This window comes from Rhynchophorus ferrugineus, unplaced genomic scaffold (assembly GCF_030347505.1).
Source record: "Rhynchophorus ferrugineus isolate W39M unplaced genomic scaffold, kcgeb_rfMv2 rfM10, whole genome shotgun sequence".
Classification (NCBI taxonomy): Eukaryota; Metazoa; Arthropoda; class Insecta; order Coleoptera; family Curculionidae; genus Rhynchophorus; species Rhynchophorus ferrugineus.
In genome coordinates, this window is record NW_027472589.1 from 11,901,010 (window position 1) to 11,921,602 (window position 20,593).

The 20,593-nt window shown below is 33.3% G+C and overlaps 1 protein-coding gene across 3 annotated transcripts in view; it reads left to right on the forward strand.

Annotated features, from left to right (window-relative positions):
• Positions 1-20,593, forward strand: part of Ccn (cellular communication network factor protein Ccn) — a 294,872-nt gene that overhangs the window by 189,154 nt on the left and 85,125 nt on the right. For all 3 annotated transcript variants that reach the window (XR_013007498.1, XR_013007499.1, XM_076416498.1), the window contains exons 5-6: positions 11,794-11,974; positions 15,017-15,108. Coding sequence is in view for 1 of the 3 variants with exons in the window: in XM_076416498.1 (XP_076272613.1) it covers positions 11,794-11,974; positions 15,017-15,108 (273 nt within the window). In the remaining 2 variants the exon portion in view is untranslated. The remainder of the gene's footprint in view (positions 1-11,793; positions 11,975-15,016; positions 15,109-20,593) is intronic.

A 20,593-nucleotide genomic window follows, 5' to 3' on the forward strand; every position in this document is an offset into this window, starting at 1 on the left:
AATACGTCATGGGAAAAGGATTATGATTGAAATCACAGGTACTTACTCTTAACGAAAAGTGTGGATAGGCTAATGTAGACAGGAATATAGCATAGAATCTTTCAATAATACGTCAGTTAATACAGTAATTTCTTCAATGTTTTCTTCAGTCAATGCTCATGTCAATTCTTTCTTCACTCAAATCAACTCAATATTTTCTTCAATCAATTCAATATCTTCTTCATACAATTAAATATCTTCTTCGAACAACTCAATACTTTCTTCTCCTAACAATTCAATACTTTCTTCTCCATTCTCAATAATATTATCTCAGAAATACTTTGTTCTTCTCTCTTCTCTTCTCTACTGTGTTCATGCAAATTACTGTTAAGCTCCTCCCTCAGGTTCTTGGTGGTGGTGGTGGTGGACAAGGATGGTCCAAGAAACCCTTTTCTGTATCACGATTCCCTGATAATATCGGGGTGGGAAACACTCCAAACACACCAACTAGGATCTTCTCACACTGATAAAACATGTGAGTTTCGGACTCTTAAGGAATTCCCAAAAATTCCACGATTTCGGGTCTTCTTGATATTTATGGTTGTAGGCTCCATAAGGAGTCCTCTACAAGGTCTAACATGCAACACGTTTCGTCTAGCCTCGGTACCTGAACCCTCGTTATCCGGAACACTCAACAACAAGCCTATGGGAATCATCCTTGTTGAACACGTCTGTTCTGTTTACTTGGTATCTTTTTGCCTGTCTATTTTCGTCTGAGACGTTCAATATAATGTGAACGTTATGTTTTTTATCAGGTCATAATTCTTTTCCATGTCATAAATATTAGAAACTTCAGTTAAGATAAAACCCTCTAACAGTAGAACCGAAAGAATTCTACAATTAGCGTAACTTACATTTTACATGGCTGTCCCAACCATTCATAATAAACTTGCGTGGCAACAAAATGCATTTGGTAAACAGTAATTAATAAAACTAAAACAAAAAAAAAAGAAATAATAATTTTATAACTAATATAATTAATGTAGTGTCGTTATTAGTATTTATATAAAGTTATATCAAGAACTAAAATTAAAATGACTTAAAAAAACACCACGAAAAATAACTACTGAGGACATAACATTAAATGAGACCTACATAATTTAAATTTAATTTACTAATAATTATAATAACATACTAAACTCTGCAAATTAGAATTCCGCAAATTTACTTAACTATACTACAGCGTACCTTAAGTTATAGAATCGTTGTTATGAACAATAGAGACTTTAGAGAACAACTAATTGTTTAGCCATAATGAATAAACACTTTGTCAACAAGGACGTTTGTAATTTCATAGTACAGATATTTCAAATACGAGACGAGATCTCATACACGTGATATAACCATATAGAATAATTATCTTCATTCTATTAATGCTACTTAAAGTGTATTTGTCTACTAATATTATAATTTCACAAAAGATAATTTTCTATTGGTTTGTTTTTATAAAAAAAATCATGCAGGTGTTCTGAAAATGTTTGTTGTTAAAAATGTATTTAATGAAAAGAATTGATGCGGTATGTATTAATAAACATATTTTCCATTATTTTCAACAACTTTAGCCATTTATGTTTGATGCCGAAAGAACTTTATTAGTTTGGACTTAATTAATTTTCATATATCCTCAGCATTGCGAAACCGTGCACTAATCATGCTATGTTGCATCATCACTAATCCATGATTTTTGTGCTTGGTATTATCGTAGTAGAGCAACTTTTCATCATCGAACGCTGGCAAACAGTGAAATCGTGATGTTGAAATTTTATAAATAGAATTTTTAGTCTATTCTAGGTTTTTCTCATTACATGTAAAGGCCTGGAGGTAATTAATTTGCCAACTGCTAAACTGTTTAAATTGTCTCGGAGTTTTTTGAGATGTTTAGCTTAGTCTAACTAAGGATTGCCATAGTCCAAGTCGTTCTTTGTTATTGGTACCAAAAACTAAAAAAAAAAGAGTTCTATTTCACAAATAATTTCTTAATGCCCTTTCAATTAATTCAATTAAGTAATGCAGTTTCTGCTTACATTGGAATCCCGTTACCATCTCATCCAAATATTTAGAAAAACATCCTAAAATAACTTTTAATACAGCAATTAATTCAAAATGTTTTTCAGAAAAAGTATTGTTATTGTGTCAGTCATTGGATTGAAAATGCTAAAACTATTTTGTTTTCGTTTCTAATACATTAAAACAAGTGCATATAGTAAATATTAACTAATAAAACCAACATTACAAAAATTTAAACGAAAAAAAGGAATAATAATTTTATAACTAACATAATAAACTGAATTTGAAAAAATATATAAATCTTCAAAAATCCAAAAAAATCATTGATCTATTTTGATACTAACCATATAATAATAAAGCAGTGTCGTCATTTACGTACCCCTTTCAATTATAATTAAATATGCTAATTTACCTAAGTGCGACCTAATGGCAACTAATATTTTAAACGAACACAAATTAATTATTCTGCCGTGGTACCGTTAAGTGCAAAGGTCCCGTATCTCATTTTCCTGTTAAATAATCGTCTAATTTAAATTGAATTAACGTTGATTGTATTTTTTATTGTAAATAAATCCTTCGATCAGAGCGGAAATCGTTTCGTTTTAATTGATAATTCGTTGGGACGTTATCGAAAAGCACAACCCACAACGTGGTAAAAGGCAATTAAACTATTCTGTAATTAATTTAAATATATAACATTCTATATAGTTATCAATTGTAATTAAGTTATTGTAATTATAATTAATAATATTTAAAATTATTTTTGAATTGCTGGAGATATTCCTCTTTAAATACTTGTTTAATATAGCGTGTACGAGGGTGTTTCAAATATGATGGAGACAAACGCTGTAGATTGCGCGCATGTATGTTTTGAAGGTCGTGGCTTGCGTATGTGATAGCTGGGCTCCTTACGAATATGAAGTGCCGAACGCCGTAGCACAATGGGAAAGCGTTAAAAAGACCGTAATGTTTCTGCGTTTGCAAAATCAGTTCGGTAGTGAGTGCCTGAGTAGGGCTGACCACGAATGAGCCACATGATCGTCGACTGCGAACCAGCATCACACCAGACAACATTCGCCGCTTCGAACGACTCATTTTGGCAGACGGTAGGATGAATGTTCGAGACATTTCGGCTGAACTCTGCATCAGTATTGGTAGTGTAGAGTTTATCACCCGCGAACACCTTCAATATATCGCAAAATAACGGCGCGATGGTTTCCTAAACTGTTGAACTTCGAGCAAAAATTTAGCAAGATGTCGTGTAAAGAGTGGAGGAAGAAGGAGGACGCCAGTCAAAGCGAAGACAACCAGGTCCGCGGGTAAGGTTCTGTGTAAGGCGTTCTGGGCCGGCGGGGCGTACTGTACGTCGAATTCCTGCGCACCCAACATATCATTAATGCTGCATACTACTCTAACCTTCTGATAAACATGTGAAACCCGCTTATCGCTCCAAACGGAGGAGAATTCCAGCACGAAGTGCGATTTTTCTTCAGGATAACGCGCGCCTTCATACCGGGCTTCTCATGATACAATATCGGAATTAGGGCGGGAGGTATTATAACACCCTCTCTACAGCCCGGATTTATCACCTTGCGACTACCACATGTTTGTACCACTGATAGAAGCCCTCGGAGGTCAAAGATTCAACACCGACGACGAAGTAGAGGAGATCGTGCGCACATGGCTGTCCGATTTGCCCAAGAATTCTTCGATACCGGCATCAAAAAACTTCCGGAAAGATGGACAAAATGCGTAACTTGTGAAGGGAAATACGTAGAAAAACTGAAAATTTTTGTAAATTTTTTCAATAGTAAATAAACGTGTCAGAGTATTGTTCTCGATCATATTTGAACCACCCTCGTACTTGGTATATGACGAGGATTACTTTTTATATTTCTAGATTTTGTCATCTTAAAGTGATTAGGCTTAAAGGTCTTAGTTATGTTGTTGATTTAATTTGTAATATATACTTTAAATATATTAATAAACAACAATATAAAATAAATTATTTTTTATATAATTATAGTCACTAAAATCTTCAATACCTAATCTACTTATTAAACAAATGCAGGAGCATAGGAAATAATTAATGGATATATGAGCAACGTAAATAATAAAAAAAGGTAAAGATTTACAACCATAACGTAAATAAAGATTTATAACCACAACCTTCTTCAGAACGTTTTTGAGTCATTTGAGCACACTGAAAGAAATGGAGTATTTTACGATTTTCATCGTAGATTATCAAGACAGGAGTGCAGTGATTAACTTACTTCAACATTTGGAAATAAAAATACGTTTTTGACCACTGCAAAACGTTGGCATAACAAACTTAATCGCGACCGCAGTTCGCTCAACGACAATGTGATATTGTAAGATCATAATGCGACTTACAATGAAATTACATCATGTCCGGGCATTAGTATGACGAGTTTCAATAAGATATTACATGAGCATTTAGCTGTGAAAAATATTTGTTCAGCTTTGTACTCGCGAAATTTGATAAAACTTCAAAAATATGCTCGTGTGAATTGGTATAAACAAATTTCTAAAAAATACAATCGCTGTACATCAAAATAGTATAACGTCTACACAGATGACCAATATTGGAACCATAACTGGTCAATTAAAAAATCCCCGGCCTGAAGTATAGATAGCGCTACTACAATTAAATCCATATGGATAAAACACGGCTCCATTATTTCACTCCAAAGTCCAATAGACAGTCATCTGAGCGGACTGCACACGATGAACCTGCTCCAAAGCAGGAGAAAGCGCAACAGTCGGCTGGCAAGGAATAATTTTTATTGACTATCTTGAAAAAGGAAGGACCATCAATAGCGACTATTACATAGTGTTATTGGACCGTTTGAAGGACGAAATCGCCGAAAAACGGCCACATTTGAAGAAAAAGAAAGTTCTGCTTCGCGAAGACAATGCACCGTGTCACAAGTCAGTGAAAACTATGGCAAAAATCCATGAATTGGTCTTCGAATTGTTTCCTCATACACCTTATTCTCCATATCTGGCACCCACCGATTATTTCCTGTCCTCAGATCTCAAAAGAATTCTCGGTGGGAAGAAATTTTCATCGAATGAATAGGTGATCGTCGAAACTGAGGTCTATTTTGAAGCGAAGAACAAATCGTACTTCAAACATGATATCGAAAAGTTGGAAGGTCGCTATAATCAGTGTATCACCCTTGAAGGGAATTATATTGTATTAAAAAACTACTTTTGCCAAAAAAATGTGTTTTAATATAGTAGGCCGGGGTCTTTCATTTGACCTGTTACATATAAACTCCAATCAAACCAGAATTCCACTGCATTGCCGGTTTTTGCTAAATATAATTCCACATGTTAACGTGTGGTAACTGCAGTTAAAGAAACGTAGAGGGGCGAATTCTAAATGGCACACAGCCTTTTATTTAAGTGCTCCGTGAAATACTAAAAAAGAACCTGTAACAAATTATTCCCAGTATAAAGCTTCATCAACAATATCGGCTGAAACAACCACCTATTTAACTAGCCAAGAGGTCGAACTGATGGGTCATCCTCGGTACAGCTCTGAATTCGTACTTCGTGAAATTTGCGTTTAATTAATAATGCACATCTAAAATAAAAGATTTCCCTATTGTTTTAGACATAATGTTATTGGAAATGTCTCTCCATTTCTCATTTTTCTATAATAATATTTAGGACTTTGGTTAAGATAAAATGACACTAAATTTGTTTAACACAACTATGACACGTACGTGAAACCCAATATTTGATTTTTAAATCTAATCAAATCCTCTGGTACAGTTTTTCAAATAATAACATTTTTAAATATTTTTATTTCATAGATTTCGCAGTTCCGTTGGGAGTTATATGAACGTTTGTCGTCAAATATACGTGTATTTTTTTCTTTATTTTACACGATTCGAATATACATCCAGACCATACACGTACTCGAAAACTTTTGTCATATATTTCGAAATTGAGTCAACGTTTATTACATAGTTTTATTTTTAAAATATCTGAACAATCACCAATTTAGTTTATTTTATAGTCATGATAAATGGCCGAAAAATATACGCCAATTATTTGTTGTTTTACAGGATTTTACACTTATAAAGTCTCGTTTTAGTTGTACGTATTGTTAAAACGTCAATATTATATTGTTAAAGTACCAATTAAAAACACAATATTTTTCGATCGATATACTCGCATTGTATAAGCTTTATTTTCTGTACCATTGGTTGATGTGATCAGTTCAGTTTTAAATGAAGCTTTTTTTTACGATATATTAGTTTAGCAAAACCAATTTAGTATGTAATATTTACTTGTATAAAGTTACTATATTTTAATGCTTTAAATGTTAAAATCTCTTTTTACCAACGAAAGTTTATCTGGACTGGACCTACTGTTTAAGGATGGTTTCCAAGTAGGTTTTCTTGTCGGATTTTACACTCTTGTGTAGGACAATATGTTAAAGAATCACAAACATAAATTTACGTCCATGCCCCAACAGAATTCGAACCCACGACTTTCGCAACAGGTGGACGTCCTATCGCCTTTACCACTGCGCCAACCAAGGCGGCTAAACAAAATATTATTTAGATAATGTTATATTAAAAATTAAAATTAAAATGATTTAAAGAAAAATCATCACGAAAAATAAATATTAAGTGGATAACGTTGAGACCTACATAATTTAAATTTAATTTATTTATAATTTGTTTTGTATACGTTGTTGTATTATGTTGTTGAATCGTTGATACGAACCATAGAGGCTTTAGAGAACAACTAGTTGTTTAGCAAAAATTTGCAACTCTTTGTTAACTAAAACGTTTGTAATTTCACAGCAAAGGTATGCCAAATACGAGACGAGATATTATACACGTGATATAATCATATAGAATAATCATCTTAACTTAAATGCCACTTAAGGTATATATGACTATTAATATTATAAGTTCATAAGAAATAATTCCGTGATGGTTTTTTATAATAAATTCATCATTTAATTGTAAATATTTTTAAACGAAAGTCCATTAGGTGATGTCAGGTATTCTGATAACTTTTCCTTTTAAATATGTATTTATTGAGCAGAATTGATAGAAAATACTAATCAAAATTACTTTTACCATCTTTCTGATGTCGAAAGTAAGTTGTTCGTTTGGCATTGGTTAATTTTTTGTACAACTTCAGCATGACAAAAATGTGTACGAAGCGAGTTATGTTGCATCATCACTAATCCGTGACTTTTTGTGCCTGGTATTACTGTGGTAGAACCACTTTTCATCAAAGCTTCAGAAGCAATGAAACCGCGATGTTGAAATGGTTCGAAATATGATTTTTAACCAATCGTGGATTTTCTCATCATATGTGCGCCTTGAAGCAGTTAATTTATCAACTGTTCAACTATTTAAGCTGTTTAGGGGTACTTTGAGAGGCTAAGCTGTCTAGCTGTTAAGAGTCCAGATCGTTATTTCTAATTGGCATCAGGAACCAAAACAAACACACACACAATTGCGCTATAGCGAAGCAACAAACATATTTTTTTTTCAAAAAAGTTTATCAAGCAACAAAATGTCGAAAATGCAGTTTTGAACGTTCTATGATTAGTGTCTGTTTTCACTGATTTCACCCCAATAAAACCAAAGAGAAACTGATATTCTATATAGAGGAATGTCAATGCCATCGTATTTAACAGCCATGTTAGTTCACTCTTTTACTTTAATATGAAGAAAAAGGCGACCAAAGGTCATCGAATGCTATGTGAAGCCATGTTCCATCATGATATGTCCAACCACAACCATGTTGCATCGATTTCGGCATCTTGATACTGATTTCGATGTTCTAAAAGTGGCGATTTGATAGATGATTGACATTCTGAACATACAAAATAATTTGAAGATGAAGATTTGAAGGTATGACTCGATGGAGCCTCCAATGGGGATCGCTATTAACTATAATTGATGTGTTTGAGATGATCTCCACTTGGCAACACTCGAGGATATGTTGTAAAACGGTTGAAAACATTAAAATGGGAAGTGCTACTCGCTGTATACTTTATATATTGCTCCTTCTTATTCCTATTACATTCCTTCATATAAATCTTGAGCAGTCTAAGTAGCTCTACACTTCTTATTAAAATACCAAAAAATTGGTCGAGTCATGGATAGCCTCAAAAGCTATATCATTCTTTCGATATGAAATTGAATAAAAGCTTTAAGCTTAATAGATTATATAACTTAAAGTAATACGATTTTTTGTAGTACGATTTGTCCTTTGCTTCAAAATAGGCCCCAGTTTCGGCGATTACTTATTCATACGACGAAAATTGCTTCCCAGCCTGTAATTCTTTGAGATCTGAGGATAGGAAATAGTCGCTGGGAGCCAGATCTAGGGAATACGGTAGATGAGGAAGCAATTCGAAGCCCAATTCATGGATTTTTGCCATCATTTTCACTGACTTGTGACACGGTCCATTCTCTTCGTGAAACAGCTCTTTCTTTTTCTCCAAATGCGGCCGTTTTTCGGCGATTTGGTCCTTCAAACGGTCCAATAACGGTATGTAATAGTCGCTGTTGATTGTCCTTCCTTTTTCAAGGTATAAAATGAAAATTACTCCATGCGCATCCCAAAATACAGACACCATAAACTTGCCAGCCGACTATTGCGTTTTCCCACGCTTTGGAGCGGGTTCATCGTGTGCAGTCCGCTCGGCTGACTATCGATTGGTCTTTGGCGTGAAATGATGGAGCCATGCTTCATCCATTGTCTGTTCAACACTGTCCAAACACTGTTCCGTTCATCCAGCGGCACCCACTTTGCAGAGAGCTTTCTCATACCCAAATATTCGTGAATGATATGATATGCACCTTCAGTTGAGATCTTTAGAGTATGTACTATTTCATTCAATTTCAATTTATGGTCATTCAAAATCATTTTGTGGATTTTTTAAATGTTTTCGTCGGTAACAATCTCTTTTGAGCGTCTACTGCGTTCACCATTTTCGGTGCTCATTTCATCACGTCTAAACATAGCATACCAATCCTAGATAGTTGATTTTCCTGGAGCATTGTCCGGAATCTCGGCATCAAGCCAAGTTTTTACTTCAACTGTATTTTTTCCCTTCAAAAAGCAATATTTACTCAACACGCGAAATTCCTTTTGTGTACCTGTATATGATAACTTATATTATACCATACCTAATATTAGAAGTAAAAGTGTAAGAATCATAATTTTCCATACATGGAACAATCTTCCCCTTTCACATTCTTTGAAGCCCGGATTGCTTTTTAAGTACCATTATGCCTCGAGAGCCATTAAAAATTTGTACAAAAAAATCCTCTTATATAATCCTACCAAATATCCCTCAGCTGTAAAAAAGCACTTGTGAACAATCATACGTAATAATATGTAATAATCCTGTAGACTTGTGGTTAAGTAGGAATCTGGAAAAGGAACTGAAAAGAACTGAAAGTTCTTTTTCTGTCAAGCATGCAATAAAGCAGATTAAAGAAGTTGTAAACGATCCTTCATCCTACGCTTTTCCTTAATAATCATACTAAAAAGTAAATTAGGCATTCTTTGAGGAAAAATAGGTTATTTTTTTATAAACTGGTAAAATTATGATCATAAATCTCTTAATTCGACATAGTAATACATTTTGAAATGGTAGTGGGTCAATTCTTTTGCAATCAAATTTAGATTCAGTTATAACAGATTTAGTTTAAAATATTTAATTACAAACACATACTACGTGTAAATGTAGGCCATTAAAAACCAACACTAAATATATTCAGAATCTCTCTGGTAATAAGCGTCTCGCCCCAGTTGCATACTACACATTTTAATAGCACAGACTGGGATCAAAACCAGAAATGTAAAAATTATGCATCTTGTAATGCATAATATATAACCACGACTGACATTCATTTGTATTTTAATGTTCTTGTAATATGCTAGTATAAATATTGTTTATACATGGTCCATATAAATATTCAGCCATTTTAAGAATTTTTGAGTTAACAGTTTTTACATAGTCGTGAAGAAAATAAATAATACTTAAAATTTAAGCCAGTGAAAGCTTCAACACGTTCGCTGCCGATCTGGGATCAAATACTTACCTTAGAAGCTAACTACGTTTGTCCTGATTACAACAATAAAATATTCCTTATAAACTTTTTTAACGTGTGGCGAGTAAAAGTGGACAAAATAGGAATATATATTGTTGATTAGGAGATTGTTGATTTTTTGTAAATAACAATTTTTACATTGCATTCTCAGTACCATTCCTGCTTTCTTATTTTCAAAACATGTTCGCTGGTAACCGATCTGGAAGTAAGTTCGGACGAAGCCTTTAGTAACCATTTTATGACAGACAAACGGAAGTGGTAAATTGGAATATTTTTGCACTTTTAGGATGAAAGGGCCTTGATATATCCATATTTTTTCCCGCCATATGCAATTCTGTAATACATATGAATCAAAAAGTAAAAAATCGAAACCGAGCACGTAAATGACTCGAATAAAGTCTTGAGATAATGCCGATAGACTTGTATACGCGCACTGCTAATGCCGAACTAAATACAGAGCTTAGAACAACTACCGCGCATCTAACGGGCCGCAGCGTAAATGGCGCCTTCACATTACGCGCTAGCGCGTTATTAGCAAAGAACGTCTTAAAGGAAAATTATTAGGTTGTAAGAAAAACATGAGCTGAACGCAAATGGGCCTAAGTATTGAGTTATACAGCAGAACCTTGTTATTTAATAATAATTTAGATTTACGCCCTATCAGCCAATACATTTGGTTTAGTTTAAGCATAAGCTGCTTGCGTTTCGTAACTATATGTTTTTTCTATGTCAAACGTCGATCGAAATGCTTTCCCACATATTTAACGTTGTCTGCTTGCGGAAGTTCATGATTCAATTTTACTCAGGGACATGTTCTTGTGAAGTCACATGGGTAGATTTTGTCTCATTTGCTTTGATACGTCAAGTTTTCAACCACAATTCGACTTTGTTAAGATAAAGTTGGAGGTTTCTTGTGGCTGATATTGGATCCTTGTGTGATGATAAAACCGCTGTATCGTCAGCATATATTGCAACAGTAGTGTTTTCTGGGGTCGGTAGATCAGCTGTATAAAATAGATATAACATTGGGCCAATATACAATAGTTTTGAATTGCTTGGTTTTTGTTCCTTATTTATTAGCTCTTTCAGCTCTTTTGTGGCCTTGTTAGATTTTCTCTTATTTACTTCTGTTCCGATTTGTCACCATGTTTTTCACAATTTTCTCTTTTCGGCAATTTTTGTTTAATTATAGATGAATCATAATTAAACTTTTGATATGTCGCGCTATTAGGTGTAGCGTACCATGCAGCCTCTTGTATACATTTTGTTATATTTTTTGCTGCTATTTCTGTATCTCTTTCGGTTTTGAGAGGTAAATTTAGAGATATTAAACTGTCCAATTTCTCTCTAAATAATGACCAGTTGGTTTTGGTGTTATACAAAGAAGGTGGTTTTGTTTTGCTAAGAATATTTGAGTTCACTGTTATCCTATTTAAAAATAAAAAAGGAATAATTATATTCAGTACTATAGTTAATGCGTTACCTTTAGTTAAATTTTTATAAAGAAAATTAATACTGATGTAACGTGCTCTATTACTATCCAGTCATATATTAATCATTTTCATGTTAGATTACTTATAGAGTTAATGGTTTCTACTATAGTGTTTCTAATTTCCAGGACGACACTCTGTTTCCTTGTCCAAATCCCTGCGGATGTCCAGCCACAGGACAAGATTGCATCGACTGCGGCCCATGTCCCAGACAATTAGGAGAACCTTGCAATGAACAAAATCAATGCGATATCCAAAAGGGACTGGTCTGCAAGTATAAGCACGGAGATAGCGAGGGCATTTGTAGAGGTCAGTAACAATTTATCGTCTTTGATGTTAGCTATAAATAGACTTTATTTATTTAGAATAAAAACCCAATTTAAATACCTTTTGTTAGATACTTTCGTATATTTCTACTTTGTTCAGAAATTTTGCTCTTATCTATTCGATAGTTCAAGAATTAACTTTAATATTTGAATTTCTCGAAAACGTTTTTGCTATAAAAGCCATTACGTAAAAGGCATTCTGTAAAAACAACAACGTAAATGCTAAAAAATTGTGCCCATTTTACCTGTTTCTATCTTATTTAACGTTAATGGGACTATAAATTTTATATAAATGGACCCCGAACTTTTTTGTTGGTCTGATTACGTAACATAGTAAAGGAGAAGCTCATCGTCTACAAGGCGGCCAGTCTGAGTATATTTACGTAATCACATTTGTTATAGTTTGGAAAAGAGATGTTTATGGAACATCATTGAACATACTACTAAAGCTTTTTCCAACTGGGTTAGTTCTGTTTACTATTTTGTCCATTCAAAAATATCACTTTGTTCTATTAAAAAATTAGATGGTCCTGTAAAATTATTATAGAAACTAAATTGAAATATAATTTGTTGTTTTAGACTTTATTTTAAATTTATAAAAAAAAGTAATATTTATACAATTAACCTTGTTGTTGATAGTTAATTTTTGTGTTTGAATACATTAGTGTTGACATTACAATCGAAAATGAATATTAATTTGTTTTATAATTAAATAATGGCGATACTAAATTTTGAAAATATTAAAAACCAATTTAAAATTAAAATTAAATTTAAAAATTGATTTTTTATCATAAAATTATTGTTATTCCACTGTAGTGAATAATAATATCGTAATATTGTAACTCTATTATACTAATTATAATATTAGTGCTAAAAATATTGATAATTATGAGAGTTAATATAAATGCAAAAATTATAATAGACTTGGCACCGAATCACCACTAATATAATACAGTTTTGGTAATCCAAAATAGCACATGACCACTTCTTTTAACTTTATATTATTTTGGCTGCAAATATATATTATTTAAAGTATAATATTCATTAATTAACCAGACTAAATTCTATACATTCGAGTTTTTAACAATTTTGACGCCTTCCTTTGTATTTTTAAATATACTCAAAGTACTGTGTAAGCAATTCTTAATTATTTTGCAATTTCAATAAATATTAACTCAAGTATCTTTGAAGTAATGCCCAAATTCTTTGTGTTTTGTCCAAGATTTTGGGGTGCCCTATAACATTTTTTGTCTTTGTGCAGTTTTAATCAATAGGAAATATTGAAGTGAGATACAATTGATATAATATTGATAATTTGAGAAGTGAATATTTACCTCAGTAATATCATTTAAAATAAATATTTTTTAAAATAGGTCTATTAAAGCAGAAATATATAAAATATATATGTTAAAGACATGGACGCGGGACTAAAAATTCGCAAAATGCGAAGTTAAACGATATTAGCCAAGCGAAATGTGACCTCCACTATGCCATGGTAATTTATGTGAAATTTTAATATGGGAAAGCATGAAATGTCCGGTGCAGAGCTCACTAACATGAAAATTTTAGCATAATATTTACTATAACCGGCCGGATTAAATGGGAAAAGGTTAAAAATAGGCCGTCATGTAGACCGACAAATTAGCTTTTCACTTTCCGGCGTTTTTGTTTCATTTGGGAGCTAATCAGAGAAAAAAACAGGGTCCCCTTGGTACATAATTCATCATATCATTAGCATAAACAAGCTACAGACAGGCAATAGCAAAATAAAAAATGTTTTTTTTAAATTAGCACTAAGGTTGTTTATATTTCGTTAATCCTGTCACGTTTAACAATTATTTCTCAGTAATATATATATATATATATATATATATATATATATATATATATATATATATATATATATATATATCTGATTATAGTTAACAGAATTCAAAAGAAAAGCCTCGTGGTCTCCACGTTATCCTACAGATTGCACTAATTATATAATGGAAAAGTGTTTAGAACACAAAACGATTAATTCAATTTACTTTAAAAATAGTGTTATTGGGAGAAAGAAGAGTTGACTTGTTGAGTGGCGATACAAAGCAACACTGAGCGTAACACATCAATTGAAAAGTCCTCGGCATGACGTAGATGGCACCACTAGAACTAATTCCATATGTTTTTTAGTTAGTCTTAACCCTCAGAAGATGCGTGTATAAATATGACAGCTGTCGGATCATTAGTTTTTGAATTACAGCATTTTGAGTGAAGCAACTTTTGTTATTAAAAAAAAACTGGATAAAATGGAATATTGATAAAATATTGTTTTTGATGGGAAAATATACAGTTGAAGCAAAAACTGGTCTTGATGCCGAGTTTTCAGACACTGCTCCAGGAAAATCAACCATCAAGGCTAAGTTTAGACGTCGTGAAGTGAGCACCGAAGATGGTGAACGCAGTGGACGCCCAAAAGGTTGTTACTGAAGAAAATATTAAAAAATCGACCTTTGCACTTGCCCGCGTTAGTCAGGTCCGTAACGGTAAAATAATATATAAGCCAAAATAACATTGTATATGTGAAAGATAGACAGAAAATGAACATTCGTATGGTTAATATTATAATGAAACATAAATACAAAGTATGTTAACGCTGGCGTATTGGACACCCCATTGCTCCAAGAATTATCCCTCGTCTAACAAACCGGCACGCTAACGAACAATGCAAAGGCGAATCAAACATCAATTACGTCACGCTGCCCCATAGAAAGATAAGCACAAAAACTGCTTTGTCATCTCATAATCGAAATGTAGCCATCTTGTTCCCGTCGCTAACATCATCAAAACAGTATTTATACAGGCTCTCCATTATGTACCTTTTAAAAGGACATCAAAGGCCCCGTTTCTGGCGCGCCTTTATTCGACCTTAATTGTGATTCCATCGGTGTAATTAGCCACGGTCGGATATCTCCGACAAAACGTCGTGACTCGTCGTTGTTCTCCCCTTGCCCCCTTACTGAAAAATTGCGGTTTCTTGTTACAGAGTCGTCGGGGGTGCCTTGTATCGTCTACAACAAGACCTACGACCACGGGGAGACCTTCAACTTGGATTGCCGAACTCAATGCGCTTGTCAGGTAAGGTGTAGCCTCAATTTTGTTAACCTTGTTTATAAAGCAGCGTGAGAAATATCGGAAACCGTCCGGTGCATTGATGTTTTACGAACACTGCGTAAGTGTCTGGCTGATTCGTGATATTAGTGAATTTATTGATATTGTACAGTCCATAGATATTTCCTTATAGAACTATTTTTCTTTTAATGCTTGATTCAAACGCAACATCATTGTTGATCTGTCATGATAATTTAATTTCACGCTCAACTAATTATACCAGGGTGGTATTTATCTTCAGTGTTTTGTAAAGCGTCTAAAACCGTACATTATAATCATACGCAATAAAACATGGTTGCGTAAGCTTTAACAGGAGTTAACAGGTCATTTGAAAGTCCCCGGCCTGACAGATAGCTGGCGCTATTAGTATAATTAAATCCATATGTTTTTTAGTTAGTCGTAACACTCAAAAGATGCTTGTATAAATTTGACAGCTATCAGATCATTAGTTTGTGAATTATAGCATGTTGAATGAAACAACTTTTGTTATTGTGAATAAAATTTATGAAAATGAATTTCGCGTGTTGATAAAATATTGCTTTCTGAAAGGAAAAATTACATTTGAAGCAAAAATTTGACTTGATTCCGAGTTTCTGGAGACTGTCCCAGGAAAATCAACCATCAAGGATTGGTATGCTAAGTTTAGACGTGGTGAAATGAGCACCGAAGACTGTGGATGCCCAAAAGAGGTTCTTACCGACGAAAACATTTAAAAAATCTACAAAATGATTTTGAATAACCGTAAATTGAAATTGAATGATACTCTAAAGATATCAACTGAACGTGTACATCATATCATTTACAAATATTTTGGTATGAGAAAGCTCTGTGCGAAGTGGGTCCCGCGCGAGCTCACTTTTGACCAAAAACAACGATGAGTTGATGATTCGGAACAGTGTTTTAAAGACGATCAAGCGTAATAAATCCGAGTTTTTACGTCGATATTTGACAATGGATTAAACATGGCTCCATCATTTCACTCCGAAATCCAATCGATTGGACTGCACCCGATGAACCATGGGAAAACACATCAGTCGGCTGGTAAAGTTGAAGCGTCTGTATTTTGGGATGCGATGATTATTCCATTAATTTACATTGACTACCTTGAAAAAGGAAGGACTATTAACAGCGACTATTACAAAGCGTTTTTGGACCGTTTGAAGGAGTAAATCGACGAAAAACGGCCGTATTTGCAGAAAAAGAAAGTACTGCTTTACCAAAAAAAAATGCACTGTATCACATGTCATTGAAAACGATGGCAAAAATCCATCCATCCACCATATTCTCCAGATCTGGCCCCAGTAGACCGGTGACTTAACGTAAAATAATTTGCGAACAACATTTTTGCAGAAAATTTGACATACGAGCATTGACAACGTGATCGACATTCAATATTAACATTGTTTAAACAATAATAGGTTTAAAAGTGTTGAAAGAAATTTTGTTGAATATTAAAAAAATAATAATTCATATGTGCACGTACGAGCAATATAATTATAATTATAAAAAAAGCATTAAATATATTACAGAAAAATACTAAAATATTGAAAGAATTTCGTATACCATCTACTGCCTATATTTTCAGCCCATTCTTCTCTTCGTATTTACTCTAAGCTCGCAAATGAAAATGAACTAGGCCCTGGAAATTTATCACATGTAACACATCAACTCTATTTTATTTCAAATACTTTCTCTAGCTCTTTGCAGACTTTCAATAATAAGCCGAAGCAATAACAACAAGAAAATACTCACGAGAAAGAATTACTTTAATATCTATACCGTCTATACTTTTTGTATTTGTCTCCTTTTTACGACTTAGAGACCACCCCGAAAGATATCCGGGCTTACCCAGCCTGGTTACTGGCGCGATTGGGATCGTTATTCTTTATCGGATTTTCCATTGTTACCTATAAAGACATTTTAAATAACAATCGCAAACATTAAGTACATCCCCAGCAGGATACGATCCCGCGACTATCGCAATAGTTGAAGGACCGTTCTGTCCGATCCATAGTAAATTGAAGAATTTTGTAGACATTTGACAACAGGATTGGTCAGTATTCATCAGTTACATGTTCCGACGCATCAGACAGAATTCTGTCTCTTTTTAAGTACTAGATTTAGGAAAATGAAAAGAAAAAAATCGCAAACATTAAGTACATCCCCAGCAAGATACGATCCCGCGACTATCGCAATAGTTGAAGGACCGTTCTGTCCGATCCGTAGTAAATTGAAGAATTTTGTAGACATTTGACAACCAGATTGGTCAGTATTCATCAATTACATGTTCCGACGCATCAGACAGAATTCTGTCTCTTTTTAAGTACTAGATTTAGGAAAATGAAAAGAAAAAATTCGCCCTGAGATTAAAATGATTTTTTTTATTTTTACGAACTGCATCGATGTCATTAGAAACGCCTATCTTTGCAGATTATTCTTTCTTTTTATTTACCTTGGGCTGTCAGATTAAAATTACCTATGCCTTACCAATCATCAACTCTTCGTTATTTCATATACTTTCCCTAGTTCCTTGTACAATGGTAATAAAAAGAATACACTCAAAATAAAGAATTATTTTAATATATGTACTATAAAAACGGAAAAGAACAATTATAAACCAGATTCCATATGCATTTTAATACTAAATACTGACCATAACATTTTAGCCAATCTAGAGAGCTATTTTGAGAACATTTTGAAATATATCAACACCACAACAATATAAGCTAGGGATCTTGTAGCAACTCTATCTGGCATACCATCTTCCCGGTTTTTAATTATTCAACGAAATATGCAAAATCAGGTTATCAGGAGAGCTCTTGCCCTGAAGATTTAATATATACTTCGAAACGTCGACTGGTTTTAAAATTATGTATTTGGATCTAAGCTATAGCTCAAAACGTAATATATAAGCTACATAGGACTAACTCCTACTATAATATAATAAGAAAATATCTTGATTTCAGAACTAGATTTAATTTACTTTAAAAACCATTGAGATTAGATTATTTTTGTTTAATTACTCTAATACTTTAATTATCTCACCAATGGCGGAATTTATGTGAAAAATGTTCACGTTATTCTATTTGAATCGTTTGTTTTGTTGTGTGATATGTGTCCGTAAATTACCGCCAAATACTATAAAAAGGTGGTTATTTATGGTGACAGCTTCTGAATTGTGGAGCAAATGAAGCCGCTATAAACGAAAATTTAGTACAATGAGAGCGTAATAATGCCAAAACACATTGTTCATATATATGCGTTATGATATTATAGATGAAATTGTTACAATTAAATTTAAAGATCGAAAATATCGGCTTCGTCGGCAGCTAAAAAGACTAACAATTTTTTCAATTAGCTATAAAATAAAAATAGGAAAGTATTTTTGGTCTTTATGAATGTATCTATTAATATTTTTATTAGGTTGCTTTAACAAGCTCCTGGTTTTGACATAATTACTGGAAGAATCTCAAAAGATCTCTCAGGACAGTGCATCAAATTAACAACATTCATATGTAATGCCATGCTAAGACTTAATTACTTTTCTAGCACTTGGAAAATGGCTCAAATTATTATGATTCTTAAACCTGGGAAAAATCAGAAGACGTCTCCTCTTATCGTCCTATAAGTCGGTTACCTCTGATCTCTAAACTATTCGAAAAACTGTACGTTAAGAGACTCAAAATAATCAGGTTCCGTAATGAACACGGAATAACAAAAAAAAAAATGCATGGATTAGTCAACCAAATTAACAAAAATTTTAATGATAACAAATATTGCTCCGCTGCATTTTTCGATATTTATCACGCCGTCGACAAGGTGTGATGACTGACCTACACCCAATATATTTGGGGGTTTCGCAGGCAGTGTTCTTGGCCCATTCTTATATCTATTGTATACAGCTGATCTAGCGACCTCAAAAAACACTACTATATGCTGACGATACAAGGGTTTTATCATCACACGAGGATCAAATATCAGCCACAAGAAACCTCCAACTTCATCTTAACAAAATCGAATTGTGGTTGAAAATGTGGTGTATGCATATGAGACAAAATCTACCCATGTGACATACCCTTTGTACAAGAACATGTCGCTCAGTAAAATTGAATAATCATGAACTTCTACAAGCAGAGAGCGTTAAATATGTTTGAATGCATTTTGATTGACGTTAGACATGGAAGAAACATATAGATATAAACCAAATGTATTCGCAGATAGGGCGTAAATCTAAATTGTCATTAGATAACAAGCTTTTGCTGTATAAGTAAATACTTAGGCTCATTTGGACCTATGATATTGAACTGTGGGTTACTACTTTATTTCTGGTTATGTTATGTTAAGGATTTTCAGTAGATTATTATTCTCAATAAGGCCTTATTATGCCTGTTTAACATTCAGGCTCCAGTAAATATTGTTAAAAGGGCTTGTGTTGTCATCCTGGTTGTTCTCATAGATAGATAGTCTGTCATTATTACTAGTTGAAATGATGTTCAAGAATAAAAAAACTATTCTTTACAGTGGATTTTTACATCGCAAGTTATGATATGATAAAGGCTTAAAACGAGAAAAACGTTTAATTTACTTTAAAAATAATTGATTTTAACTTATTGACTTATTGATTAAACCTTATATATAGACATCTGACTTGTCTTACCATGTAGCTGTAACATAAAGACATCGTCTCATTCCTTTGAGTATACAGGGCCACAGGGAATATCACCTTCCTCGTAAAGAAACGACCAAAGTTATGTACGTGGGCGTCGTCCTATCTAGACAACTTATAGTTGTAATAATATTATTTGCGTGCATTGCATGTACACATAATTTTTCGTCCACCAATTTGCATTTAATGATCTTCTGAACTGAAACTGTTTTTATGCGGAATTCCATGGTATACCACATATATCGAATTGTTTCGAAGCTTTGGTGACTCCAAATTTCAATGTTTCAATAAAAGTTGAGAATCTAAGCTAATGTAATCCGGCTTTGCTGGATGTGCACACTGAACTGCAAGGTTTTGTTCAAATTCCAGTAGATTACGTTAATTAAAACCTATATCAGTCCGTCTTCAATCGTACGTAATATAAATAACATATGTAGTATTTGCAAAGTTATTTTGTACATACGTCATCTAAATTTGTGGCGTCAAAACGTCGCAATATTGCCGCAGCAACTCTGAGTTTTCGTTCATTTCGACTTTGACATACAACAGATTTCTAATCTAAATGAAATAATTAAACCAAAATGCTATTATCAAATATAATTTATTTTTATATAATAGTAAAACTAATGCATATATTATCAAAGGACTTAAACCTACAATTAACTATGCAGTTATAAAATTTTGTAGTTTAGGGTTGTGTTTGATTATATTTACATTGAACCCTCTTCCATACCACCTATAAGTTAGAGTTCTAGGCGCGTTAGTAGTTGTATCCCCTCAAGGCAT